The 26,328-nt window shown below is 42.6% G+C and overlaps 1 protein-coding gene across 1 annotated transcript in view; it reads left to right on the top strand.

Moving 5' to 3' along the window:
- Nucleotides 1-7,712: 7,712 nt before the first annotated feature.
- Nucleotides 7,713-26,328, top strand: part of pacrg (PARK2 co-regulated) — a 117,800-nt gene continuing 99,184 nt past the window's right edge. Inside the window, exon 1 of the mRNA XM_034525229.1 lies at nt 7,713-7,782. Within this exon, the coding sequence (XP_034381120.1) occupies nt 7,714-7,782 (69 nt within the window). The 5' untranslated portion in view covers nt 7,713. The remainder of the gene's footprint in view (nt 7,783-26,328) is intronic.

Raw genomic sequence — 26,328 nt, 5'->3', positions numbered from 1 at the left:
CCATCTCGCCGACACCTCGCCAGCTAAGTGCATTTACAGACTGTCTCAGATAGGCTGTCATATTTCTTTCGAAGGCATTTCGAAGCACATTCCGAGGCTATTCAGGTCGTGCATTTGCGCTTTGGCTTTTTGGAGTAATTCCTCGTTCTTGAATAAGACATTCTTTAAATGTTATGCTGTCATACTCACCCTAGCGTTAGAGTAGTTGTGCTTTTCACAGTGGGTCAGTAAGATATTTGACGTGTCTTTTATAGACTTTAAGCAGACGTCTTCCGTAAGAACAAAGTTGAACTAAATTCATTCACGACAATTTTTAAATGACACGTACTACACACCATCAAAGGGCTCAAACACTTTGTGTAGGATCTTTTATAATTCACTGCTACATACAGTATATATTTGTGAACATAGCATTTGTAATAGTTATCTATTCATTAAGTTATTCGCTAATCATTGAGCTATTTAATATGTAATCGTTTCCGTCTTTGTAAATACTGATACGACAAACATTATACACACATACAGATGAACAAATAGAAAACATGCGATGAAGAATGTTGCACAGAAGCAACAACATAAAAAGGGGGATTTATGGTGGAGAAACAAACAAACAAACACACACACACACACACACACACACAGACACACACAAACCAACCGCGACCAAATGGAAAATCATCCTTCTTTGATGCTGTTATGAATTTTGTTGTAATTTCACCTGCACGTCTGCTCGGGCCCCATAACCCCCACCCAAGATCTTAGAATGCTGGGAAGTGTTAATAACATTTAAAGTTAAACACCATCTGTTCTCAGGGCCTGACGTGAATACCAATACGGCCGGCAAACGTTGCAATTAACGGAGCCAAGATGTCGGAACACCGGAGAGGCCGACTCCTGCTCGAGGAAAAGAAAGGCAGATGCGATGTGAGCAGAGACGGCTTTTCTGTTCTCGTCCCCCCAGTTTCCCTCCCTCTCTCTGCCCATATGTGCTCGGATGCCCAGTATCATCTTGACTTAGGGGTATCTGCTTTGAAATGTATCGGCTTTATAAATGCCTGTCTCTCTCGATTTGATTGTTGTACACACTGAGCAGAGGAGCATCAGTCAGGTGAATGAGAGGCATGCTGCTTTTTTTTCTGAAATGAGAGCAAATTGCATTTGCCCTGCCAAACCGAGTTTGTTGCCGCAGGGATGTTTGTGTTTGCAAAGAAGAAGGGAAAGCATCTGAAGAGTTTGATGAAAAAAACAAAACATGTACGTTAGACATGAGAGATTCAGACGTTCATACACATTACATTGCTGAGACTAATGTGGATGAATTTGAAAATGTAATTTATTCGTGGAACTTTTTTATATCCCTGCCAGAGTTTTCAGATCCTTATCTAAAAGTTTTCTATCATACATCAAAATCTCTTATTCTCCATCTCTTTTTTCTTCTAGTTTAATGGCAGTTGGGTGAGCACGAAAATGGTGCATTTAAGTCACGATTAAAGATGACTCTGAGTTTCTCTGTGATCAATACAGCCTGTCACATAGTAAAGGGTATGGACTATCTTTCTGATTCTCACACTCACATATATTTATTCATGTTCATAATTTTGTTTGGAACCTTTTTCAAATTCGCTCTGGAAATAATTCGCTCTGGAAATAATTTGTAATTTGATACATTGAAATCAGCTTTAATCCACAGCACATTACATTTGGGGAGCAGTGTTTTGTGGACATGACATGTGCAAAAGAAGAAAAGGGGATGGAACTACCAATTTATGAACAACTTGACATTAACAGAGACAAATTATGGTTGAATGTATTTTTCAGAAGAACACAAATGTTGAACCTGTAAGTTGGATATGATAGAATGCGATGCATGTATCTGATAGTTTCACCACCTGACAATGACAGAATATTGAGCTCAAACACATTAGAAAAATACCTTTGCCCCCATACTATCTATTCAAACGAGGAACTCATTCAGAAAATACTTTCAGTTAAATTCACCTTCAACTTTATTTATTGTGCGTTTTGTCTCTTTATCAAATTGTAATAAAACTACACTCATGAGTGTCGGGAGTTGGAGAGAGTTCTTAATGTATACAGTGCTGTGAAAAGGTATTTAACCCCTTCCTGGTTTCTATTTGTTTGCATATTTGTCACACTTAAATGATTCAGATCATCAACATTTTTTAATATTGGACAAAGATAACCAGAGTAAATACAAAATGTGGTTTTAAAATGCTGATTTCATTTATTAAGGGAAAGAAAGCGATCCAAACCTGCTTGGCCCTATTATTGTCGATTTCGGAGTATAGCAAAACCCCTAATTCACATTAAGTTAGTCTTTTTCACAGCCAAAACTAAGCTTTGCCATAGGACTCTTCAAAGCAGGTACTCCATATTTAAAAAAAACCTCTATGCCATCACTCTCACCTTCTGTCACTGTCTCTCTTCACTCTCCCTAACACCATGTCCACAGTGGAGTTGTGTGCAGGAGAGTCCAGCTTTTGTGCGCCCCAGTGGGATCACTGGTGTCACTGTTCACACATTCAGGTTCATGTGACATTGACCCGTGGTTTATGGGAAAGCTCAATACTCTGGAGGTTTAGGTGGTGTTGCCAAGGCTGCTGAAAGCACCACCAGTGAGGTCATACTGTGAGGCATGGAGCGTTCAATGGATTTACTTTGATGATTCTGGCTGAAAAAGCCTGACAGCCCACAGCGACACAATGGCCTGTAATCTATTTAAGATTGAAGTCTGACAGCTTTTGGCAGTTTCAAAGAGACTACACTACCCATGAACTTAGAGAGGACAAATATAAGTGTCTCTAACAAACATAATTATGTAAACGATTATCAATCAGAGTGCAGCGATATAATAGATGTATTATCCATATGTTTATCATCAAGACCTGTGTCTGATTATTGCTGCTCCGGTCCAGTGGGCATGTTAGAGTGTATTCGCCGAAGGAAGAGCAAGCTATGCCTTTCAATATCAGCTGGCCTCAAAGCTGCTTCTTTAATGCGTGAAGATCAATACGTTGTGGCTTTGTGAGTGCGGCCTTGCAACTCTGTGCCCATATCAAGCATTCCTGCCAACTGCCCTGCCGTTTGAAGAGATCTATGCCTCTGGATTCATCAGGGCTCAGGGGGAAGAAGACTACAGTCTGGATACCCAATCTGCTATTGTTTGGAAGGGAAGAAACCAAAGCTAATATTGTTCCGTTTTTAAATCTAAATCACCTTCTATTGTCATACATGTTTTACATTTAACCCCATCCTAGTTTTCATATGCAGTGGATAGCTACGAGACAGCTCCCGGGGAGCAGTTTGGAAGTTCAGTGCCTTGCTCGAGGGCACCTCTGTAATGCCCAGGAGGCAAACTGGCACCTCTCCAGCTACCAGTCCACAGTACTTGGTCTGCTTGGGGGATTGAACTTCTGTCGGTCCTTTGGGGGTATATCTGATATTTGGAGTATTATAGATAGATAGATAGATAGATAGATAGATAGATAGATAGATAGATAGATATATACTTTATTAATCCCCAAGGGGAAATTTGAAGTCATAGTAGCGCCCAACACTTTACAGACACCAAATGGAACACACAAAATAAAATAAAATAAAATATAAGAACAGGGATGACAGATATATACAAAATATAAAATTATATATATATAAAATATATATACACAATAGAATACGAATAACTGCAGTGTGTATTTAAGGACATTAATTTAAGTTTAAAAATGCAAAGTATGTGTAGTGTATATGAAGTGTAAATCAACATAAATGTGAATGTGTACAGTGAAAATGGAAATTAGTCCACAGAGGATCTGGCCAGAGGTGATTTGTTGTACACTCTAATTGCCGTGGGCAGGAATGTTTTCCTGTATCGGTCCTTGTGGCAGCGGAGCTGGATGAATCTTTTGGTGAAAGTGCTCCCCATTCCCTGCAGTAGGTGGTGGAGAGGGTGGTCCGGGTTGTCCAATATGGACAATAGTTTCTTCAGTGTCCTCCACCACCTGTTACAGATGCTCCTGCTTGCCGCCGATGATGGAGGCGGCTTTCTTAACCAGTTTGTTAAGTCTGTTGGTGTCACCGGCTCCAATGCTGCTCCCCAGCAGACAATGGCGAAATACAATGTCAAGAAGTGATGATTAAACAAAAGCATCTCACTCAATCCATCTCAGTTCTATTTCCCCCATTTATTGTATTACAAGCTTGTTTGAAGATGTTTTATATTCAACAACTTTTAATGAATCTGTCACCCAAGATGTGAGCACAGCACACATCGGCATCCATAGTTGCAAAAAGAAGAATCCAGTCAAGTCTGCTTCTCACACTCTCCTAAAGCAGTACTCCCCCCACCCTGGTGCCGAGACAGTACTGTTCTGCTTGAAGACAATTCATGTTGAGTGTAGATTACTTAAAGGTACCCTGTGGATTTCTAATTTTAAAGAAACATTGTTTGATTTACTTTCAAACTTTCTCATCAAATGCATTTAATGTATCCCAAAAAACAAATACATTTAATATGTCAAATGTTTTTTTTATTTATAAACTATTCCTCTCATATTTTGCTATTTTTTTCTTTACCTAATCAAAAAATGTCTTTACATGGCAATAAAAAACGAATGTTGATTCGGAGAGCGTCTTATTTATTCAGTCATTTGTTTTTTTCAAACATTCTTGTCATTGAATGTGCAAACACTTGGTATCACATTAAAGTCGTGTGGCCATATGGTAACGACTGAGTTCTCCAGCATTAGATAAGAAACAAGCAAAGATAAGAGAAAAAGAAATATAATATGTTGTAGCAGATGTATGTATCCTGTTTGTTAGATTGTGACACTTCAGATTTGTATCATGAGCCACAAATTGTGAACCAATCCTCCAATGTGCTCCCCTGTTCAATTTCCCAAACACATTGTCAAAGTGAATAACACAATAACACACCACATAAACCAGCACATCTTTACCACGTTGTCTTTGATTGTAGCATCATATTGGTCCAGATCAGATGTTGAACCTCTGCGTCCACATGTGTTTTCACTGATTAGATCCATGCTGAGATTGAAGTTGTTCACCGAAGTATAAGCAATTGGAAAGACGTGAGTTGTTTGAGGTGTAACAGGTGCAGAAAAACCAACAGTAGAGTCAAGGGGATGTCAAACAGATTCTGTACACACCCACACGGTCCACAGAAGAGCGCTAATCAGGCAAAAGTAAAAACACCTCTGGAGATGTACCACGGGTGTGTGGGCGATTAATAACTAGAAGTAGTTCAGTGAAATCTCAGATCAAATTACATAAATGTATGAAAGAACCTAGTTCAGTTTTTGGTGCCACTTAATTTACTTCATGGCTGTACTACGTTCAAGCAACAGCATAAGCTGTTACACTTGCGACATGTATTCAGACCCCTCATAACTAATCGCCACAATATTGCAATAATATTCCTTTTGCGGTGACTAGATCATGTATTACGCTCAATAGTGCTTTTAAAGTGTTTTTATGGATTTCTTAGGCTTTAATATATCTTCTATAGTGTCCCAATAGGACATAAAATATATCGAAGATTACATTTTTCTTTTCGGGTTAAAAAGTCATGAAGGTGTAACATATTGTTGGCGACCACACACACACAACCATTCTGATTCCCTTTTCCATTGGATGGCATTACATCGCAGTCACATACTTTTGTGCGACTTTCACAACGTGACTTGTTGTTAAACCTAACAAGCCCCTGGCCGCTCTCCCTACAGCCTAATGGCCAAGTCTAATGGCTGTTTGTCTTGTTTCATGGTAATTGGAGGCCAACTGACTTTGCAGCAAAGTCTCTGCTATCCTTTTTCCTGCTGAGATGCTTCTTTCTCCGGCCCCCTCTGGGTTCTCTGCTTTGTACAGTCGGTACAGGTTTCTCCTCTAATGATATCGTAATTGCTGTTTTCTCTAGCAGTGGACAATGGTTGCCGAGCCTGAAGGTGGTCCAGCAAATGAGCTGGAGATCAGACCAGGGACACCATGTTGATGAAGGCACAGTGTAGATGCGGACAAAGAAACACTATCGCGTACCCTCTTTGATGCTGTTACTCATATTCTTTGCCCTCATTTTTCCCTACCTGCCGAACCCACATCGTTATCTACAATACATCATTAGCGTCGGAAAATGCAAATGATTCTTCACTGTGCAAGTCAACTTGGACACTATGCGTGTGTCCTTTAAGAGGCTGTGAGACGCTGAGATACTAATTTGACCTGCGTGGTGACCACCGCTGGATGCCTGACGGAGCTACAGATATACACACTTACACACACTCGTACACACACAAACACATGGAACTCAACATACGGCAAAAACTAACTAGACATTTTGTATTTCATGCATCATTCCTGGTGATGTCTCTTTCTACAATTCAAAAAAGCCAGCTCGCATCCTCACCTCACAGGAGTGAGATTGCGCAGTGCTGTTTGAACAATAATTTCTCAGTTCAGCTGAATTCATGCTGACGCTCCAGTTTGCTCGGTTTGCTTCCTGAAAACTCCTCTCTCCCTCTTTTTAATCCTCTGAGGGGAAGCAGAGAGAGGGAGAGAGAAAGAGAGGGAGACCAACATTGAATGCTGACAGGGACATTACTGGCCCTCCCTGGATACCTTGTTTACAGTCTCCCTCCCTGCTGCTCTACCCTCCTTTCTCAATGGAGCCATAAAAAACAAATAGGGGCTTTTAGAGAAATTGCCTGTGCACTGAAGATTAATAACAGTTGCACCAGTCCACCCAAGAAAGTCTCCAGAGACAAAAACGATATTGAAAGATTAAAAGTGCCTCATCCCTAAATTGGAATGATTCAGAGCTTGGGCTGCTCTCTAACCAGCTTATTGAGAGCCAAGGCCCTGGTCCACCTGCCAGACAAAGAGCATCATTACGTATTTACTTCTGGATGAGAATCCGCTGCATGAGTATAATGATGAGCTGGGGGTGAAATCGATCCTCTATGTCTAAGATGGAAGTTTGGTGACCCTGGAACAGACGGGAGACAAAAGGCAGGTCGCCCTGTATGAGGTTATTGGTCATCTTTTCAGTCTTCAGCCCATTAGTTAAAATAGCGTGACGTAAAGTGAGGACCAGCCTGACCTATTGAACAAAAGAGTAAAGCTTAGCATTCATCTTTTGGTGTTATGTTACACGTTTTATTATACCTGCACACCTCTTCAAACAAAGACACTATGAGTATATGCACTTCTCTTACCTGATAAATAAGCATATTAGGTGGCCGAGTTAAGATGTAATACATATTCAGGAGCATGTAACTAGTCCACCTGTGGAAAATAAAATGACAATGAGAAAAAACGAAGAAAATAAAAACAAATTAAAAAATAAAAGTCCTGAAATAAAATCTTCATAACGATTTGATACATGTGACTACTTTTTTAATAAATAATAAGAGCAAAGGAAATACAATCTCCCGGTATGTAAAGCTTATTTTAAACATCCTCCCTTTCAACAGTGCCCTGGAATTTCTATGGTAACAAGGAAACACAAGTCCCTGCAGCAACCAGACCCAAGCGTCTCCGAAGTTGCCTAGCAACCACTACAAAAAGAACTATCGGGCGTCACGTTTTGAGAGCCAAACGATATAATTTACAAGCTAACATTGCTCTTCGTTTTTCGGGTCGGATTCGCCTCATCGCTTTAACAACACAAAACCAGCGGATATGTTGAGGAACAAGATGGAGCTCCAAGCGCGAGGCTTCACCACGAAGGCCACGATGAAGAACTCCGTGGTGAGTGGAGTCGCGTTGTTCACGTCGCTCACTTAAAGTCAGTGTTTGTAGCATTACGCTGGACGGTTGTATTCAGAAACAATGGACTGACAGCTCACCACATAGCCTATTTACTGTCTGGCAAGTGCTGTTGGGGAAGCTACGAAGAACCGTAACGTGGCACTGGGAATGAAAAGTGCGTAATTAGCGTGAGGTAACGCTAATTAATTTAATTTCAAACGTAACGCCGAGTTTTGCCTTGCCACGCTAACTACCGCTAACTAACAGTGCGTTTGAGGGTTTGAAACGTCTCGGACAAGAGTTGCATAGCCTATTAGCTTTAGCGTTAGAGGGAGAGAGGGAGAGAGAGAGAGAGAGAGAGAGGGGGGGGGGGGGGGGGGGGGGGGGGATGGAGATATAGATAGAGAGAGAGGGAGAGAGAGAGAGAGAGATATAGAGAGATAGGCTGAGTGCTTTCTGAGGCAGGTTAGCTGTTACATGAACACTGAAACAGTCTGGACTCCCATGTGCTGCCGTCAGTGTGGCACCACTTTCTAGATTAAGTTACAATGGGGGGTGGGGAGGCAGACTCTGATTTGCCACTTTAAATCATCCTCTTCCTCTTATCATTTCTCTGTGGTTATTCAGCACAGCCTATATCATCTTGTTGCTCTTTGTGCAGAGCACATCTCAACACACTAACGCTAACTAGTCCAGAGAGGTCTGGTAGCAGCAACACAGTGTGTGTGTGTGTGTGTGTGTGTGTGTGTGTGTGTGTGTGTGTGTGTGTGTGTGTGTGTGTGTGTGTGTGTGTGTGTGTAACTGGTCAGACATGCAGGTGTGGGTTTTACACAAGTATGGAGATTATTGTTTATTCAATATTTTTATGGTCTAAATGACACTTTTAGAACCCATTCCAAAGCTGTAATGGAAAAACTAGCTAGACACTATGAAACAAAGAAGCACTAAAATAAGAAAAATCCTTTTTTCACAACATTTCAGAGGTACCACATTACTGCAAAATGATAATTGTTTATTGACTAACGATATTGTGAGGTTGTTGGATTTGTGATTTGAGTATACCAAAGCGTTTATGTGTATTATATAAACCACTTATTTGCATATAATGCCCTTAGTGTTGTACTGGCGCCTTTTGTCTTCCTCTGAAACAAACAGACACTCCCTGGACCATTATGCTCATGCAGTCCCCATCATGGACCTCCAGTGTAGTTAAACTGTGTTGAAGGAGCTTACTAATTTCTAAAGACATGTCGTATCATCCTCTCCTCTCATTTACCCCAAATGAAGATGGAACAGGAAGGTGTAATACGTTTGTATAGCAGAGGACATCAATCTTTATTGATTAACTTTATTGATTGGTCAGTAAAACTAGAATTTGTGCAGCCAACAAATAGATTATGATTAGAAATATGAACGGTATCTGGGGTAGTTATTCTGTAACTGTATCGTTGCATATATATTTAAGATGAGTTACAAATGTGCTGTCGCAGTAATCCATGGTTTAGTATGATCTTGTTAAAAATAAGATTATGTGTGAAACTGGCATTTCCCTTAGCTCATGCTGTCTGCCATCAAAGACCACTGCAACATGTGCATCGCCTCCCACTGTGTTATGGCAGATGTGGTAGGCCAAAGGAGCAGCTATGGGGATGAAAACATTTGCACAGACATCCTTTCTTTGCACACAAACCAGAGCTTATCAGCGCTTGAGCAATGTATCGAAAAGTATGTGCCATCGCACCTTTTTAACACTGAAGCCTGTGTTAGTAAACATACTGTTGATATTGTATGGTACAAGTTGACTCATATTTGTCATCAGAAAGACTGTCTGGCTCCAGTTTGTGTGAGGGGGAGAGTCATATTGTGCTTTGGTCGGTTTCAGGGTTATGCAGTGTCATATTTAAGCAACACAGTCTGAGATGCCTCACATTTTCTTCTTTCTTTTAATTCTCACTTGGCACTTTTACAAAGAGGCATTTGCAGCTCGTGAGCAACAAAGCATGTCACAGACAGTCATATTGCTTCAATTAACAGATTGGGGAATTCTTCTCCTCTCATTTGCTTGATTTCTCAGGCAATTATCCCCAACCAATTCTTTCGAGACAACACAACGTTTGTCATTAAAATCTCTTTCCTTTAGGGTGGAAATGAAGACAGGTGGCTCTCAGTAGAATCATTATTTTTTTATTTATTCTTCCTACATGCAAACTTTGCAACACTGTCTTTGTTTTTGTTTTTTTGTCAGGAATATGGTAAAACCCTCGACTTATTCAGGAAATTCCAAGAATACCTGCGATTTAGATTTCTGTGTTTTCTTCTGATGCTGTTTATGGTGACAGGATTTTGATTTGGTCGATGGTGAAACGAGAGCACTGCATCAGAAGTTGAGGCATCCGTGGTCAGCAATAATTTAATGAATGAATTTGAGGAAAGTGTCAGTTTAATATTTTCTGTCAGCAATCCCCCAGCTTTCACTTCCACATCTTTTCTACTTCTGAGATGTTGACTGTACAGTCTTCTGGGGACTTTGATGCAAACAATTTAACTCGGTCTTCCTCTCTCATCCGCTAAGTTTTTTGTAGGAATGCACTAATTTAATTCTTTAACTCCCAATATCAATTTGGATACCTGTGGTTTGGGTATTGTCCAATACCGGGGCGATACCAGTTTAATTAATAACCTGTATACCTCACTGTGTGGAGAAGACTGGGATCATTCTTTTATGTGGCAGGCAACATCCGGCGTGATTTCAACAATGCTTTCTTAATTTGTATTACAAAAGATATCAAGTAAATACATAGATGCAAACTGATTACCATGTGGTCTCCGATACCCAATCCAGCTGTTTGAGTCAGTATCCGATAGCGGTATCACTGCATTTCTAGTTTTATGCAGACTGATTTTGCCTGGTTTTGTTGTAATACCTGCAATTGAAACAGCTCTACATTTTCAATGGCAGGGACTGCCTTTAGATGCAAAGGACGCAGTCAGAGCTAACATTGACTTCCTCCTCCTCTTTTGAAGGTCATAAACAAATCTCCTGTCAAGAGCCTTCACGAGGAAGGCTCCTTTCGAAGCCCTTTAATATTCACCATCTCCTCAGAGGATCTGCTACGTCTGGAACATGAATGATAGTACCGCACTGCCATACCACTGGCTAAATCCTCAACCAAAAAACATTCCATTTTTCAGAGGCTTGCTTGTGTCTGCTGCCTTTATTTTTCTTCTTCTTTTTTTGCCTCCCCTGTGGTCACTGACATATCGCTCCGTAGAGGGCTTTGCAGAGAGCCGTGATTTGTAGGTAACTACAAGGCCATTTCAAGCCATGAAAGGGTATGGGGACTTGAAGCATAGGCTTATTATGCTTTAACGTATTTATGGTCATAGAAATTGAATCAATAGCACAGGCCCATGCAACTCTCCCCTTTTCTTCTCGTGATTCATCCCCAAGCATTTAAAGAGAAAAAAAAAAGGTGCGCATTACATTCTGGTGGGAGGTCGTCACCCTGTGTTTCAGACAGAGAGGAGAACAAAGCTGTTATTTTCTGTGTCAGGGAGAGAGCGAGCTTGGTGACAACAAATAGCAGGGGTTTAGGGGGAGAGCACAAACACCTGCATGGTGGTGTGACTCGAATGGACATGAATACACACATTGCAAATGTGAACATTGCAGTTGACACAGAGAGAGAGGAAAAGAAGATGTGGAATGTCATGAGTAATGCCGTATGACTGAAATATTCATGGTATCATCATTTGCCAATCCAGAAAATGACATACCTGTCAAATCAAGATACTTTAAAGCTATCATTTTGAGTTGAGATGGACACGGCGGTAGCTGCTGCTAAGCACAGTTAACTTTCTCATCAATCAAGAACAGAGTTTGTATCTCTGCAAGTCAACTTACAAGAACTTGTCGTGTTGCTGTATTGATCACATCTATGCTTGTGGACATTATTTTTATTTTTGCAACGTAGCTGCTATGGCTATGTAGTTTGCAGTTATTCCATCGAGACAACTCTGTTTACCAGTTGAAATATACAGCACAGCCCCTGACCTATTTGAATTTCTAAACAAATCAGAGATGTGGGCGGCCATTCAGAGGTGTGGATTCAGCCTTCATAATTCCATCTCGCTGTTTAAACACGTATACGTAAAAAAACCTTTGGCCCATAACTATTGAACTCACTTGGGGTACGATGGATTCATAGACTCCTGAAGGTGTGTTGAATATGTGACCTTAGATCCCCATTATGCCCTGTAATTGATGTATGTAGTCTGTAATTGGTTGGATGTTTGCCATAATACATCCCGTAATGTTTCCTCTTTTTGTGTACTGCGCTTTCACGAAGACTGAGGTTACTGTCAAGGTATAAAGTGTCATGAAGCCGGTTGCCACAGGAAGTGCTCCTTGATGAAAAGAGCCGTAAATAAAAGGACTGAAGCTGTGAATGTCTCTCCACTCCTGAGTCCCACAGTACACAACACAAGAACATGGACATGATCCTCTTCAAGGCGCTGTGTCATGCGGTTCACTTGAGAGGGCAAATCCATACAAACTACACCAAATCCAAACCTCAACGTCGGCGATGCCGTGGGGTCTGCAGTTTGCTGACGGCTTTTACAACACGCACACCTCGTTTACCGTTTGCTCGGCTTCTGGGATAAAAATTGAGCTGGCAAACATCGCCCCCAAGTCTGCAGCAACACTCACCCACAACACGCCAACCCCTTCCTCCCCAGCCCCACCGTCATCCTGCCTCACCCTACTAACCCCAGGGGACAGATGGAGACTCCATGCTAGCAAACGTGACCTTCATATCTTATTCCTTTCCTCTCCCACAGCATTATCATTATGTACCTGAGCAGATGTCTCAGCCTCCGATGCTGTCTCCCTCTGTTTCTCCCTCCCTCCCTCCCTCTCTCTCTGCATAACCTTCATTCCACCAGGCAGGTCCCTGAAGACGAAAGCATTTTACGCTGAGAAACAGTGGGTTGCTCAACAATTACTGTGCACAATAATAAAAACCTAAACTAAGTCAGCAATATATGAACAGCGAATACAGACGCACTTTAATTTTGAGTTTATTTGTATTGTAGTTATTTTGCCTGCTCGGATTGTGTCAGAGATGTGCTGATTCACATCTCGGAGGCTTGCCTTTGACGCCCTAACCACTGAATGTCATCTTAATGAATTACGCCATCTGAACAAATTAGGCAAGTGACAGTTTAGAAATTGATCCTTGATTAGAGTTTAAATGAGTCTAAAATGTATGTGCAACCTGATTAAATGTAATCTCTCTTTAAATTAAAATACAAACCCAAATTAAATTAGCTTTAATTTGGTTTAGAATGTATCCCGATTTCATAGTTTGTCCAATGGTCTGATGTGTATCACGATCTGAAATGATTAAATCCTTTCTGCTACCCACTGAAACACCAGAACTGAACATAAAAACAACCTGGATTAAAAAAAAGTATGATATAGAAAGATTGAATGGATAGCAGGCATTTGTTGACCAATAGTGAACCCTTGAAAGCTTTTATGGAGATGAATTTGTCTGTTTACTATTTCACTCGCAGTCAAAACCATTCTACCCCATCGCTCCTAACACATTTACCTGACACAGGAAACCATAATGTGCCCGGCGTGATACATAAATTGGCCATGAAGCCTAAGTAAAGCCAAATTGAGCAAGTTTCCACTGTTGCAACCTGTCTGCTCGCCTGCCTCACGTGAACTGCCCAGTGGAAGGGTTTTCGAAGTCAGTGGTGCTTGCACACACTCAAACTATTTTCCTGCATCCTTCCCTCTGCTCCTGCACGCTTGTCTTGTCAGCTCCAGAGGCGTGTAGTTCATCGCTGTAAGCAGCTGGGTTATTGGAGGAAGAATTGAGTCATGGTAAAAAAGGTTAAATTGGCAATGGGCTCTGGAGGCCTCATGGCGTTTCCATTACTATCGATCGACCACGGCACCTAGAGGCCTTTAGTGGGCGGGTCATTGGCTGACTTGGAAATCTTACAGTTTCCCCCATAACATTTTACTTTGTTGACTTTGGCTGCCTTGTGCCTCACTTTTAAATCAGTGGGAAAAGACTGACCATAATAGGAGCCCAGTTTCAGCATTGTTTAAAGATATTTCTGTATCCGTGAAATGTACATTTTAATTTATCATTACAGGGAAGTAAAGCCTCTCTGTGAAATGCCATTTCTTTGGAGACTTTGCTTTGATCGGCTAGAAATCAGGTTTTGTTCATATTGCACATCTGCATTTGGTAGAACTTACAATGTGTAGTTTCTGTGCTTGATGCTCCTCTCACCAGGTATCAAATAGATTAGGTTATAATTGATGACGTGCTATCTGGAGTGCGTGACTGCTGAAATGTCTGTGACCTTTTCCGTGTTTGAAGAAAACACCATCTGGAAACTTCAGTCAGACTTTCGAGAAGTACTTCAACAGCATTCTATCATGGCCTTGTAGGAAGTGCTTGGCTGATTATGTCTATTATGTTTGCTTTCCTCAGAGCTTGGTTGACAATTACACTGGCCTCTGTGTTTGTTGTGTTCTCCTTCAAGCTCTTGTAGCTTGCATTCTAATTAGATAGCTTTTAATGGAGAATGTTTATTGCTCCTTGCAGGGCCTCTAGAGTTAATTAGCCCTATGTCATGTGATAACTGGTGCAGAGGACATCCAAACCTATGCCTCATCTATGAGCAGTGTCCTTCCCGGATCAAAAGCAAGAAAGCAAGGTTGGCTTGTTTTCACTTTGTTTACGTCGTATTAAAAGCGCAGCTGAATATGAGGATATACTTTGATGTTGCTATATTAAACATAACTTCCCTTTAGGGATGGCAATTAAAAAAAAGATTCTAACGACAGCCGAATCTGGTTAACCGTTCATTAACTGACAAGAGCGCCGAACAAGTGGCCCAGCCGTCACAACATCCCCAAACACAAATAGGTTAAATCCACAATTTATCGCCAGCTGCAGAGTATGTGCAAAATAAGGCAACTGATTTTGGGGGAGTGACTTCATCCTCCGCTCAGGTAGATATTACTCCAATATATCTTTAGATAGCAAATTATTGTTGCTGCTATATTGATGATCAGAATGTTAAGTACAGCTCCTTTACATTGAAGGGGTTAGCCCTGAAGCACCAACTCCAGCTCAGGCTCACTTAAGGTGGGCTGACCTTTAAGGTGGACCAGCTATTCTACTTTGTTTTTAATTTTTTTTAATTCAAACTTTAACCTACAGCATTAATTAGTGAAAAAAACGTGAATTCTTATTGTAGGTCATCGGTTAAATGGTTCATTATTACCATCTCTACACAGACACACGTGTCTTTGTCCATTCCACACAACGTTTCTTGTAAATGATTAATGGCCATATTATCAAATTGCTTAATATGATGTTTGCTAATGTTGTGTTATCCAGCTTTAACGGGCATGGGGACATAAGGCTGACTTTCCATATAGCAGTCTTTTTTCAGAGGGCTCCAAGCTTTTCTAAATGAAGCGTCCTGCCAGAAACTCCCTGCCAGAGCAAAACACAATGTGGACACTCAGCCGTAGTCAGGGAGGTGATGACTTAAATACAGATTAGACCATTTTAGTCTTACTAACTTTCAAGCTTACATCATTTATTTATTTACCACCAATATTATGCAAGACTGTTTCACAAACAGAAATATAGAGTGAAACGTATTATTTTGGCAGCCTATTTGTCACATAGGGATTAACACTTTAGTTATAGTATACTTGAGGTAGATTGGACTGCTTTACACTCGGCTTCTTGCAAAACAACCTTTTACTGAAGTCCTGTTTACAATCAAATGTGGGTTGGGAATTACTGAAAAAGTCAGCCGTGAAACTGTTGATTTCATCCCTATTTATGCGTTTTGTACGTTAATTGCCATAATTGCAAACACCGCAAAAGATGTGTTATATTAGGTAGAAATCCATTCAGCAGGACTTGTGTTCCGAGTGCACTGTGTGTGTCCATTGAGAGTCCAAATGGCAGTGGGTTCGACAGACGGGTTAAAGGCAGGCAGCGATAATGGTGATCTGACACAAAACAAAGGGAACTGATATATGTGGAGTGAGGGCTGATGAGTAAGGAGGTGGGCGGGAAAAGCCAAGCAGAGCTGATGAGGGAAACGCCGGCGTGTACGTAGGCGGAGATTTCATCAGAGCTTTTTCTAACCACTTTTCCTGTCCTCGATAGAAAACCTTGTGAGGTCAAGGAAAGACGTGAAAGAGAGATTCAGGAGAAGTTAACTAAGAGCTAAGAGAATCCAACAAAAAATCCACTTAAACTAGGCAATGTCATTTTGATGCGAAGGCGGATGGGCGACATTACAGCGTTCCGAAGATTGACTGCAAAAAGTGGATCTTACACTTCGCCCTGTGCATTCATACTGCAGTGTTTCCTGCCGGCTATAAACAGCTGCTTCAGTGACAGGCTGCTTTACCCGTGGTGTGTGACGGCGAGATACTGGAGTTCCTTCCTTCCTTCCTGCCGCTGTTCACACTTTACAATCAACACTGCTCCCAGTCGACCACATAAACCAAAACTGTCAATTCACTATTAATTAAACTGTTATCAATATCAATATTTCCGATGTGCAATAATGTTAACAAAATCATTCAGTTCTTTGTTGCTTTTTTATCGTTCAATTATTTAGTACCTATCTTGCTTTTTTTTCTTTAAACTGATGCTCCTTGTTATTGCATCTCTTTTGCTGCTGTAATTCGGCTATGTCTCTATGAACATCGGCATATTGTTTGCTTTCATAAAAGGCTAAATGCCCACTTTAGATATTGCTGCTGCAAGGAATTATCTTCTTATTTTTTTAAAGTGTGTATCGTGCTGAAGGAGATAAGAAAGGAAACATTTAATTATCTTCATACTATTTAGAGAATTCAATTAGCTCGTATCTTGTCTGCCAATTACATACTTCTGGTTGATTTCTCTCAGCTGACAACCCTTTGACGCCAAAATGACTTTTCGACCACAGCCCAGAGCTGGCAAGAGAGTCTGAGGGCATTTGATGCATGTTTAAGGGATGGCAGGTCCAGGGAGTGAGAGGAGGGTAAACAGTCTAGGAAGTGAGCAGGAGCAGCAGACAGGAACAGAGAGACAAGCCAAACAGTAAAGAGACAACAACAACATTGTTCATGTTTAGAGATTTTGTGCCTCCTCGTCTCCTAGTTCCTCGCTCCTCTGGCTTTTGACCTGGAAATCGATCTCAGTGCTCCATTTTGAAGGACGTCCCAATTCCTAATATGCATCTCGAGAAACGAGGAATAAGGAGCGAGGAGCGAGGAGTGGAGAGGTTTGCCAAAGGAGCTATAAGCGAGCATACATGTAATGTAATGTAATACAGTAGTGTCTTTTCAGAATTCGTGACATATAAAAGAGAGGTGACCCACAGCTGGAATAATCTGTTCACATCCCATTTCTTCCTCGGAAAGAAATCTAGGATGTATAAACTGGGAAATGGTAATTAATTGTCCTGAGATTTCCTTTTACTGTTTTTTAGTATTTTTGTTTTATTGACTTAATTCAGTTACCTCCAATTTAAGACAATTTTCATCAATTGTTTACATTATATTGTGGCTCATATTGGGGTGTGTGACCTGTGTCTTTATGTAGCTGTTACAATTGACACATAGTGACCTAATGGCCATACTCCACTTAAGTTTATTAAACTGACAGGGCATTAGTCTTTTATACAGCCATCCTCCATCATTATCATCCAACTGACTGACTTGTCCTTGCTAGAGGAGAATAGGTCCTTATTAGTGTAGGCACGTGTTATACACTCAACTACAGGGTCCTATGTGGCAGCTAGCATACTGCCTACATCAACATAATAAGAACTAGTCCAAGAAAAATCAATGTATCTGACAAACACCGTCGTTCCAATCCAATAATGCCAAATGGTGGCCTTTGTTTTACAACCCCCCCGCCGTAAAAATCTTTTAAAATCACCATCCATGCAATAACATGCCTGACCTTTTGAATTTTTGCTGACCAGTGGAGAGGCCGAAATGAGCTGTATGTCTGTATCTCTCAAGGACAATGGCAAAGTCCACCATGCCTTAGTGATACATAGCAAATGCAATCTTGTAATGAATTTTAGAAAATAGGCATTTTACAACACAAACAAATACGTATAGGGATGGGAAGGCAGAGCGAAAGTAAACCAGTTCCACCGTCTTGCACTCTGAAAACGTACAGCAGCCACCTTCCTAGATGGAACTCCCGGCCATCTTTCTTCACCCAAAGCCAAGAAAGTAAACCTGCAAACCCTTTGAGATTTGAAGTAGCGTGTACGTTCCTTTCAGAATTGCACTGAGGATTACTCTGCTGTTTAACTCATGCCTCGCATCCAGCTGAGTCAAAGTGCTCCCAGTCGAATGTACGCTGGAGGCAACGGCCGCAGCAAACTGGAAACGGCAAGGAAAGGGAAGGGCTGGAGGGCAAAAGTGCTCCCGATACTGTCAGAAATGATCCATCACAACCCGGCTCTCTTCCGCTCCAGCCACCTCTGCTCATTACCCTCGCCATCCGGAAACACCAAGCGGATTCTACTAACGAGTGTTTGACCAACACGATGTGCTGTTGCAGAGGGAGACCGGCAACCTGTTTGTGACTCATTGTCTCTCTTCTCTCACCCTCTCGCCCTCTCTTCTACTTTCTTTCTCTTTCTTTCCCCTCTCTTCCTCGCACTCCCTTAAGACAGAGGAGAACAAAAGGGGCGGCAGAAGAAAAGCAATATAACCCCATGGCCCTTATCTGCAGAGCACACCAGAGCATGTCTGGCCTCAGATACAGCTTTAGCCTTGCCTGTCCTTTGAAGGCCCTCATCTCCCTTTGATTTCAGCCAAATGGTTGAGTATAGTGACTTTCCATCTGTCACTCTGACATCCATCTCTTTAGCGTTGTCGAATTGAACTGACTTTGTTTGTACTGTCTGTCTGGCTGTCTGATTAAGGTTGTGACATAGATGCCGATGTGATTGCTAATGTAAGAGATTGTGATTCAGACCTTAAGTGGAAACGGATGAAAGAAAACTCCCGGCCACCTTCTTAAGGTTGTCTGTACTGTCTTGGCTGTATTTTTTTTACATTACCATTTTAGACATTTCATTGATGCTATTATACTGAGTGATTTAATGAGGAGGCTAAGGGTCATCATCACATTACATTGACAACATTCCTCTGAGATGGGCCACAAAAAGACATAAAAATTCAAGCCAAGGAGAGTCGTATAGAAGGAAGCGAGGAAATTAAAGTGAGTGGAGAGGAAAGATATTGGAGGAGCGTATATATGTGATTATGGGGAGAGAGGATGACGCAGCACAGCTCTTAAATAGATGAATGTTCATTTTTTATTTTATTCATTTTATTTTTGTAGCTCGGACTGAACTTGGGAGGTGATTTTTTAACTCTTACCAAAACAATAAGCAGCATTTGAGCTTTGCTTCGGTCAGGACTGTTTTTGAGATCTTATGCATCAACTGTAAGTTGTGTCCTTGGTGTTGGACGGTGAGACTAAAGGCACACTGCCTGGCTGTTTGCGTAGCAAGTCCCTTATTCACTATTGCTCGTTCACAGCGCCTTGATTTATGCCTGTCATCAGAGGTGTGGGATTAAGGAGGTGGCACAGAAAGACCCATGTTAATAGCCCAGAAACCTGTTTCACTGTCAAGGCATCAGCAAACCTGCAATGCAGAGCAAGAGCCGTGGAAACAGTAGTGATTAGATTGATGGATGGACAGATAAACGGACTGTTGCAGCAATAATTGATCAAACTGAGGTAGATCTGTACGATTTTCACACGAATGCTGCTCTCTGAATAAAGACAATGCACCAGCAGTGCCTCGGACATGTCTTTACTTAAGCTCTATTTTATTTATTTGTTTGTGTGACTGTGCGCATGTGTGTGTCTTTGTGTCAGTGGCTTCCTGTAGCTCAGCCAAGAGTGTCGCCTCTCTGTCTGAGACGGCTGCTCCGGGCAAGCACAGTGTGAGATTTGAGGCGTCTGAGACTTTGCCTGTTTTTCATAGCCTCAAGGTTTTTTTTCATCTTTGTCTCTTGGACTCATCCAAAGGGTGGACTCATCCAGAATAACAGCCACCCCTGTGACAACCTCTGCTGGGAGACCCTTTCTCCTCTTAGTCTGCGAAATGAACTAATTTGGGATCAAGTAGGTAAAGGAAATGGAGAGGGAGGAAATAAAGTTTGTTTTGTGAAGTTTGGCACACTGAGTACCCTGGGCATCTACTAGCAGGCATGTAGACTTCAGTGTGCTCCTCCACCCCCTCCCCAGTTTCATTTCTGTTTTTAGACCATGCAGGCCTTGAATGGCGTCTCTGTAAGCAAACACGGCGGAATACTTTTTAGCAGACGGCCTTACAGGGAGCTACACTGATTTCCAAGAATAGAAAGTCACACTGGACGTGTGATAAGAACAAGGGGCCTGCGGTTCATTCTGCAATACATACTAATCACCGAGATAATGTTCTTCACTGTTAAACAATATTCTCATATCAGAGATAGAACCTGTATCTCTTGCCATGTGCAGTCTGCTTATCTCCCCACGCCTCCCTTCCACTCCTCAGGAGATTGGAGTTTGAATGTGTGTGATGTGGTCACCCTGTCGACTGACCCGCTCTCTCCTCTCTCTCCTGTGCGACTGTGTGTCTGTGGTGCTGTGACCAAATCGATGGCCTCCTGCTTTTCTGGGTGTGTCTGTCTCCTATTCCTCCCCCTATGGGCCCATTGCTGCCAAATCAAACCTCCCACAGCTCCCAGTGACGCTTCCTCACTGTAGTCGCAGCTACATTCACATGCTTCGCTGTCTCCTAGTCTGTCTGCTCGTCTCCTCGTCTGGTTACAGCCTGCTCGTCCATCTCAGCATCTCCCTGTCCGGGCTGTTTATTTCTACGAATGCCTCCTTATCTGCTTAGTTGACTGTCCCCCTACCTGTAAAACAAACTTCAACTTTTGGATGAGTCATGGAGTTATTCTGAGCTGTGGCCAGCACCCATAGACACTCCAAAATAAAGAATATTGTCAATGACTTCAGGGACATTAATATTCTATGAGGTGGTTTTTCAGTCCGCCATTAAATTAAATGTAGTTATGAGTTTATTGACAAGAAGCTATCTTATTTGGTGTATAAAATGGTGAGGACAGTTAAATTCTTCTTTATAAGCAGCAGAAGTGGCAATTGCAGCAGGTCAGGAATGTAGTTTTCCTTCTGTGTCTCATTAATTTTATGGCCCAGCTTAGAGTTTTAATACCTTTATCACTGATTGGGGCAGTAAAGACAAAGTATTGGATCAGTGCGTGTCGCACTCTCTTAACAGCCTCTCTTTGCTGACACGCACTCATAGACACGCATACAAAAATTAACAAACTCAAATTGCACAAATTACAGTGGTCAGACATTTTCCTGCAAAATCATATTTCTTGTATGTACTACACTGTGTTGTGGTAAGGATGGTGGTCCATTGTATAAATTGTCAAATTAAAAACTTGTACTGAAGTGATTCCAAATGATAATAAGTCTTTGGATTCATTATAACGCGACACACGATATGGCTTTGACACAACCTGCACACGAGTGGGGTTCTACACGTGTGTGTACAGCCCTGCTTTGTATCAGTGGAGGTTGCACATTGACTGCATCTTGGCTTCAGTTCAGACTCATGTGAGTCAAGCAATGTGCTTGGCTGGCGTCATGGGCTCAGCGCATGTGGTTTCCCACTCATTTCACAAGTAGTAAGAGAGTCACATTCTGCCGTTGCCGTGCAGGCTGATTCACTCTGAGCCATCCTCTCAACTTGGAGATATGAATCAGCCAATAGGGCGCAGTAAGCACACAACTGCCCTGCTGCCATGGCTGATAAGTGGGCCACACAGAGAAGACGGAAAATACTCAGAGAATTCTCACTCCCTCTCTTTCTGTCGTTCGGTCTTGCTCACTCCCACCCCCCTCCCCCTCCAAACTCTCTTTTCCACATCCCGTTTACCTCTCTCTGCGTCTATGCTGTTCTTTTAAGTGATGGGGTTAAACCAGAGGAGACGGAAAACAGCGGGGCACTCTTTAGTGCTCCAAGCTTCTTTTTGAAGTTCTTCTTTAAAGTTATCCCTCTTGCGCACAGCTCAATAGTAGGTGGCCGTCACCTGTTTCATCCTCGTGCCTTTGTAGTGACACGAGGTGTGTAGTGTCATCTTTGCCGAGCGGTGTCGTCATTTTTCATTACACACATCCCTGCCCTTGTGCCTGCGTGCACAGTACAGTTGATGCAAACGCCTCTGACACAGTGACACTTGCAAAGTACACCTCAGTGGTCCTGTGAGCTCTGAACAAAAGACTGTTACCTTACATCAGTCTGTGGCTTCCCCGTCCAGTGAGAGCTCTTTTCTCATTTGTTCTCATCCCACCGTGCCTCTCTCAACAGGGCTAATTTCTGCACACAATGAAACTCACTCGCAGACTGATTGCACTTCTTGCTGTTTGTTCGTGCAAAATTAATGAAGTGCTGCACAAATATTGCAGATTTCTTCTTCCGAAAAAGGAATCAGCCTCCCGCCGGTCTGTGTTTTGCCCTGCAAAGAGAGAATGAGCAAATATATCCTGTCGAGGGATTGTTTGACCATATAAGCAGAGATTCCCTCACAGCCTAAACACCTCCATTATTTGTGCCTTAATTTATTTGCAGTTTGATAAGAATGCACGCATCTTTAGTCCAGGCCTTGTCCCTGGTGGCCGGCAGGCAGGCAACTGGCTAGTGGAAAAGGCCCTGTAAATAAAGCAAGCTAATTTTATTGCCTGTGGCAGCGATGTGCACGCTGACCTTATCAGGAGAGCCTCGGCCTGTCTGTTCCATCCTCTGTGACTCACCTACTCTGCTCCTTCCCTCAGGAAAGGCGGCTTTCTGTACGGAGCTAGATTTCAATAACCTCTCAACCGAGAACAGCAGTGAAATGCAGCGGGAGAGAGAGCGAGAGAGCGCAAGTAGGTGTCTACCCAGTTTGCTGCCTCAGTAAACAGGTGATGCAATGCACCTATGTGCAGTCCCCCCCCCCCCCACCCCCCCCCCCCCCCCCCCCCCCCCCCCCCCCCCCACACACACACACACACACACACACACACACACACACACACACACACATACACACACACAAATATAATGCAACAAAATGCATTTTTGCCCTGACAGACAAGAGGCAGAAGGCTAATAGGAGACAGATGAAAAGTGAGATTAACGAGGGCCTCATTTTCAGGAAATGCGCACTGGTGATGGCAATGCGGGGTTGACAATGAATTGACAGCCCTTCACCAGACATCTATCAGAGGTATTCAGAGGGGTTTTGGGGTGGTGGTAAATAGCAGAGAGAGAGAGCGCTGCAGCTGGAGGCCCGGGCACAGTGATGGATCACCTACATGCTGCAGCAGCCCCGCCACGCTGCACTCACCCTCAGAATTGATGAGCCACACCTCTTGTCTCCCCTTCTCCCTTTTCCTGTCATCCACTATTCCTCCGTCCCCCTCCTTCATCCTCAAACCTCTTGATTTTGTCACTCTCAGTCTCTTTGTTGCTCACCGTTCCAGCTTCTTCGCGTCTCTGTCTCTGGTCGAGCTCACCATTCACCTTCATCTTCTCTATTAATATATATATTTTTTTTTTCACAGTTTTTTCTTTTCTTCTTTCCTGTGCCATACCCTACCCGCTCTTTGTATCAAAATCAGGCCGAAGAGCCATGGAAGTGCCATTCTAATAAGGTTAGAGGGAGCATCTCTGTTTCTCAGGGTGACACCTTTATAAATGACAGGAGCATGAGGCCCTGCCGGTGCTCAATCACCTCTGCAGGGTCTCGCCCATGGGGGGTTTGGCATGTGTGGTGTGTGCGTGCACTGGTGCATGTTCGTGCGTTATTGCCTCTGCGGCTCATGCAGCAGCCAGGTTTACGGTGGAGCTAGTTGGAGTGGACAACAGTATTAGGAAGGAAACAGATCTGGAGGCATAGTGAAGGCGAAGGAGAGCAATGACAGCCTGGAGCTCATCTGACCAGTACTGCCTTGTTATGACTCCCTGATGTGTGCACCGGGGGCACACAAAACAGACACTTCCTCCCTTTATTGCCTTACACCACCTCTATCTCTGTTCTGGAGTCTCTTGCCTCACAGGCATGCTTTATAGCCTCCACTGAGGGGCAGGATGTTATCTCCTTGTATAGGCCTGTTATAGGTTGGGGCTCTTTTTCACGGTGTGTGTTTTTGTTTATGCCAGTGTTTTAGAACAGGGATGAATTTTGGATCGCACAGGAGTACGCTGCGCTGCATGGGGTGGTTCTTACCACTTCATGTAACAACTCAACCACCTTTGTTGTTACTCGCATCAACAATTGCAGACAAGAGTAGCGGAAAAACAGAAAAACCATGCTATGATTTAAATGTGTTTATAGGATGAGATATGCAGAGCGTAGGATGTGACTGGATGGCCAACAGGGCAACAGAATCTGCAGCAGTTGTTGTCATCGGCACAGCTAGTCCAAATTGAGTTAACACAAACGCATGCTCACCCATACAAGACATAATTTAGGGATGTATTTGCTCACAACATGCACGGTGTGTGCTTCTTATCTTCCCTGTTCATAAATTCATGTGGTTCAAAGAAGGCTACAAAACATAGAGAACGTGTTCTAGCTTTTGTCAGACAAACTAGCTTAGTGGCTATTGCTGTTACTTTGGGATTCAGTAATACAGATGTTTCTACCAGCATGCAGGAGCTTTAGAATGTCATAAATGGCAGAACAGGACCAGGCAGATATATCATTGGATTGGCATCAGGAAGCCAGCAGCTGATAATGGTTCGAGAGGGCTATTCATATTACAGTTCTCCTTAAGCTTCAAGGAACGGCAGCCCACATCAGTAGCACGTAAAAAAAGGCCCCTGGGTTTGGCTTTAATGGTGTGCCTGCAGCCACAAGAAAATGTGCCATGGTGCACACACGCATAATACTTTCTGGTTGTTGATGTGTGTTGTCTAAAAGTGATGATAATTGTGGGGAAAACAAGGAAATAGCTGTAAAGTTTTGGAACACCTCAGCTCCGAGCTCAGGCCATAGAAGTGACTGCAGCGTCATCATTGCTGCTCATAAAAGCTGCTCAGCCAGTAGATGCAGTCTGGGTTCATTCTCTCCTTGCTGCCCAGTCTGAGCTAATTTTAGCCTCCCTGTGCAGCGTGGCTCAACCGGCGCCCTAGCTACCTGGATATGAGGGCTTTGTCACTCCTGCAGGTCGGAGCAGCACTGATCTTGACAGCTTTACAGCTTCTTATTTCCACAGCGAGGGGGAATGTTGCAAAACAACTCACAACAATGCACAAGGTAGAGCGAGGAAAGACAAACAGATAATAGTGATGAGTCTAAATGAAGCAACAAAAGGCATTCTTGTATTAACTTACCCTATACGTTGCGCTTGATGTGACGAGACGCCAGCTGACACGTAACTGCTAAAGTTAAAACAATCTGTGCAATTATTTACTGATTCAAATCTAGTGCAAAACTGGGAGCAATCTTAGTTTTTCAGATGTGCACTAAGCACTGCATGGTTTTACAGAAAGATAGGTATCACACGTTTTTTTTGTTACGGTATGATTAGACACACAATTGCATACTAAAATGACACAGGATTTAAATGACCATAGCAGGCATGCATGTATCATTTGTCGTGAGGGATTTAAGGCTTGTACAGTAGGTGCTGAAATGTGCCTTTTCTTGTGATTTACATGCATTGTTAGTCACACAGGTATTCTTTCTCCTGCAGGTATACAAAGCTGCGCCTATTAATTCAGCATAATATTATTCGGCAATCCCTGGCATGGTAAACAAATGCTCCAAACAGATTCATTTGAAATGACTGCGCAGCAATCCCACGGTGCATTAGGGCTGTTTAAATGCAGCGAGTGCTCTGGGACACTCACTCAGAGCTGCTCATAAGCGTTTCTCCTTTCTTCTTGTTTCTCTTGAGCTTTGCCATGACACCAGCTACACTTCGTCACACGTGTAACCTACACTTGGTTCCATGTTGCGTCATTCCTTGGTGGCGATTTTACTGAACTGCAATTGTGGTTCGAGGCTTTTTTTCTATCAATTTGGTTTGGGAATTATGCAACAAACAGGCAACACTAGTGAATTATGTACCATGGAAAACTACACTAATAGACTAAAATCCTTTAAAATCTGTCAAGTTGTAGCAGTCCTGCTCTGCTCTGCCTGTGCACTGCTGTGGCAAAATTCTTTCTCAGTGGGTGGTAATCTGAGGATTAATGACAGCAACACATCTGCCAGTCATGTGGCAGCGCCACACAGATGGCGGGGATGCACACAAGAGACACAGGCAGGGAAACTATTGGCTCCAAAATTATGTCACTCGTCCACTACAACTGTTGCAAAGCTCTAATGTTTTCAATCAGATAAATCTGTATTTCTCAAGTACATGAGTGGCTCACACTTAAACAGTC

Source organism: Cyclopterus lumpus, chromosome 22, assembly GCF_009769545.1.
Source record: "Cyclopterus lumpus isolate fCycLum1 chromosome 22, fCycLum1.pri, whole genome shotgun sequence".
Classification (NCBI taxonomy): Eukaryota; Metazoa; Chordata; class Actinopteri; order Perciformes; family Cyclopteridae; genus Cyclopterus; species Cyclopterus lumpus.
This window is presented reverse-complemented; position numbering and strand designations above follow the sequence as displayed.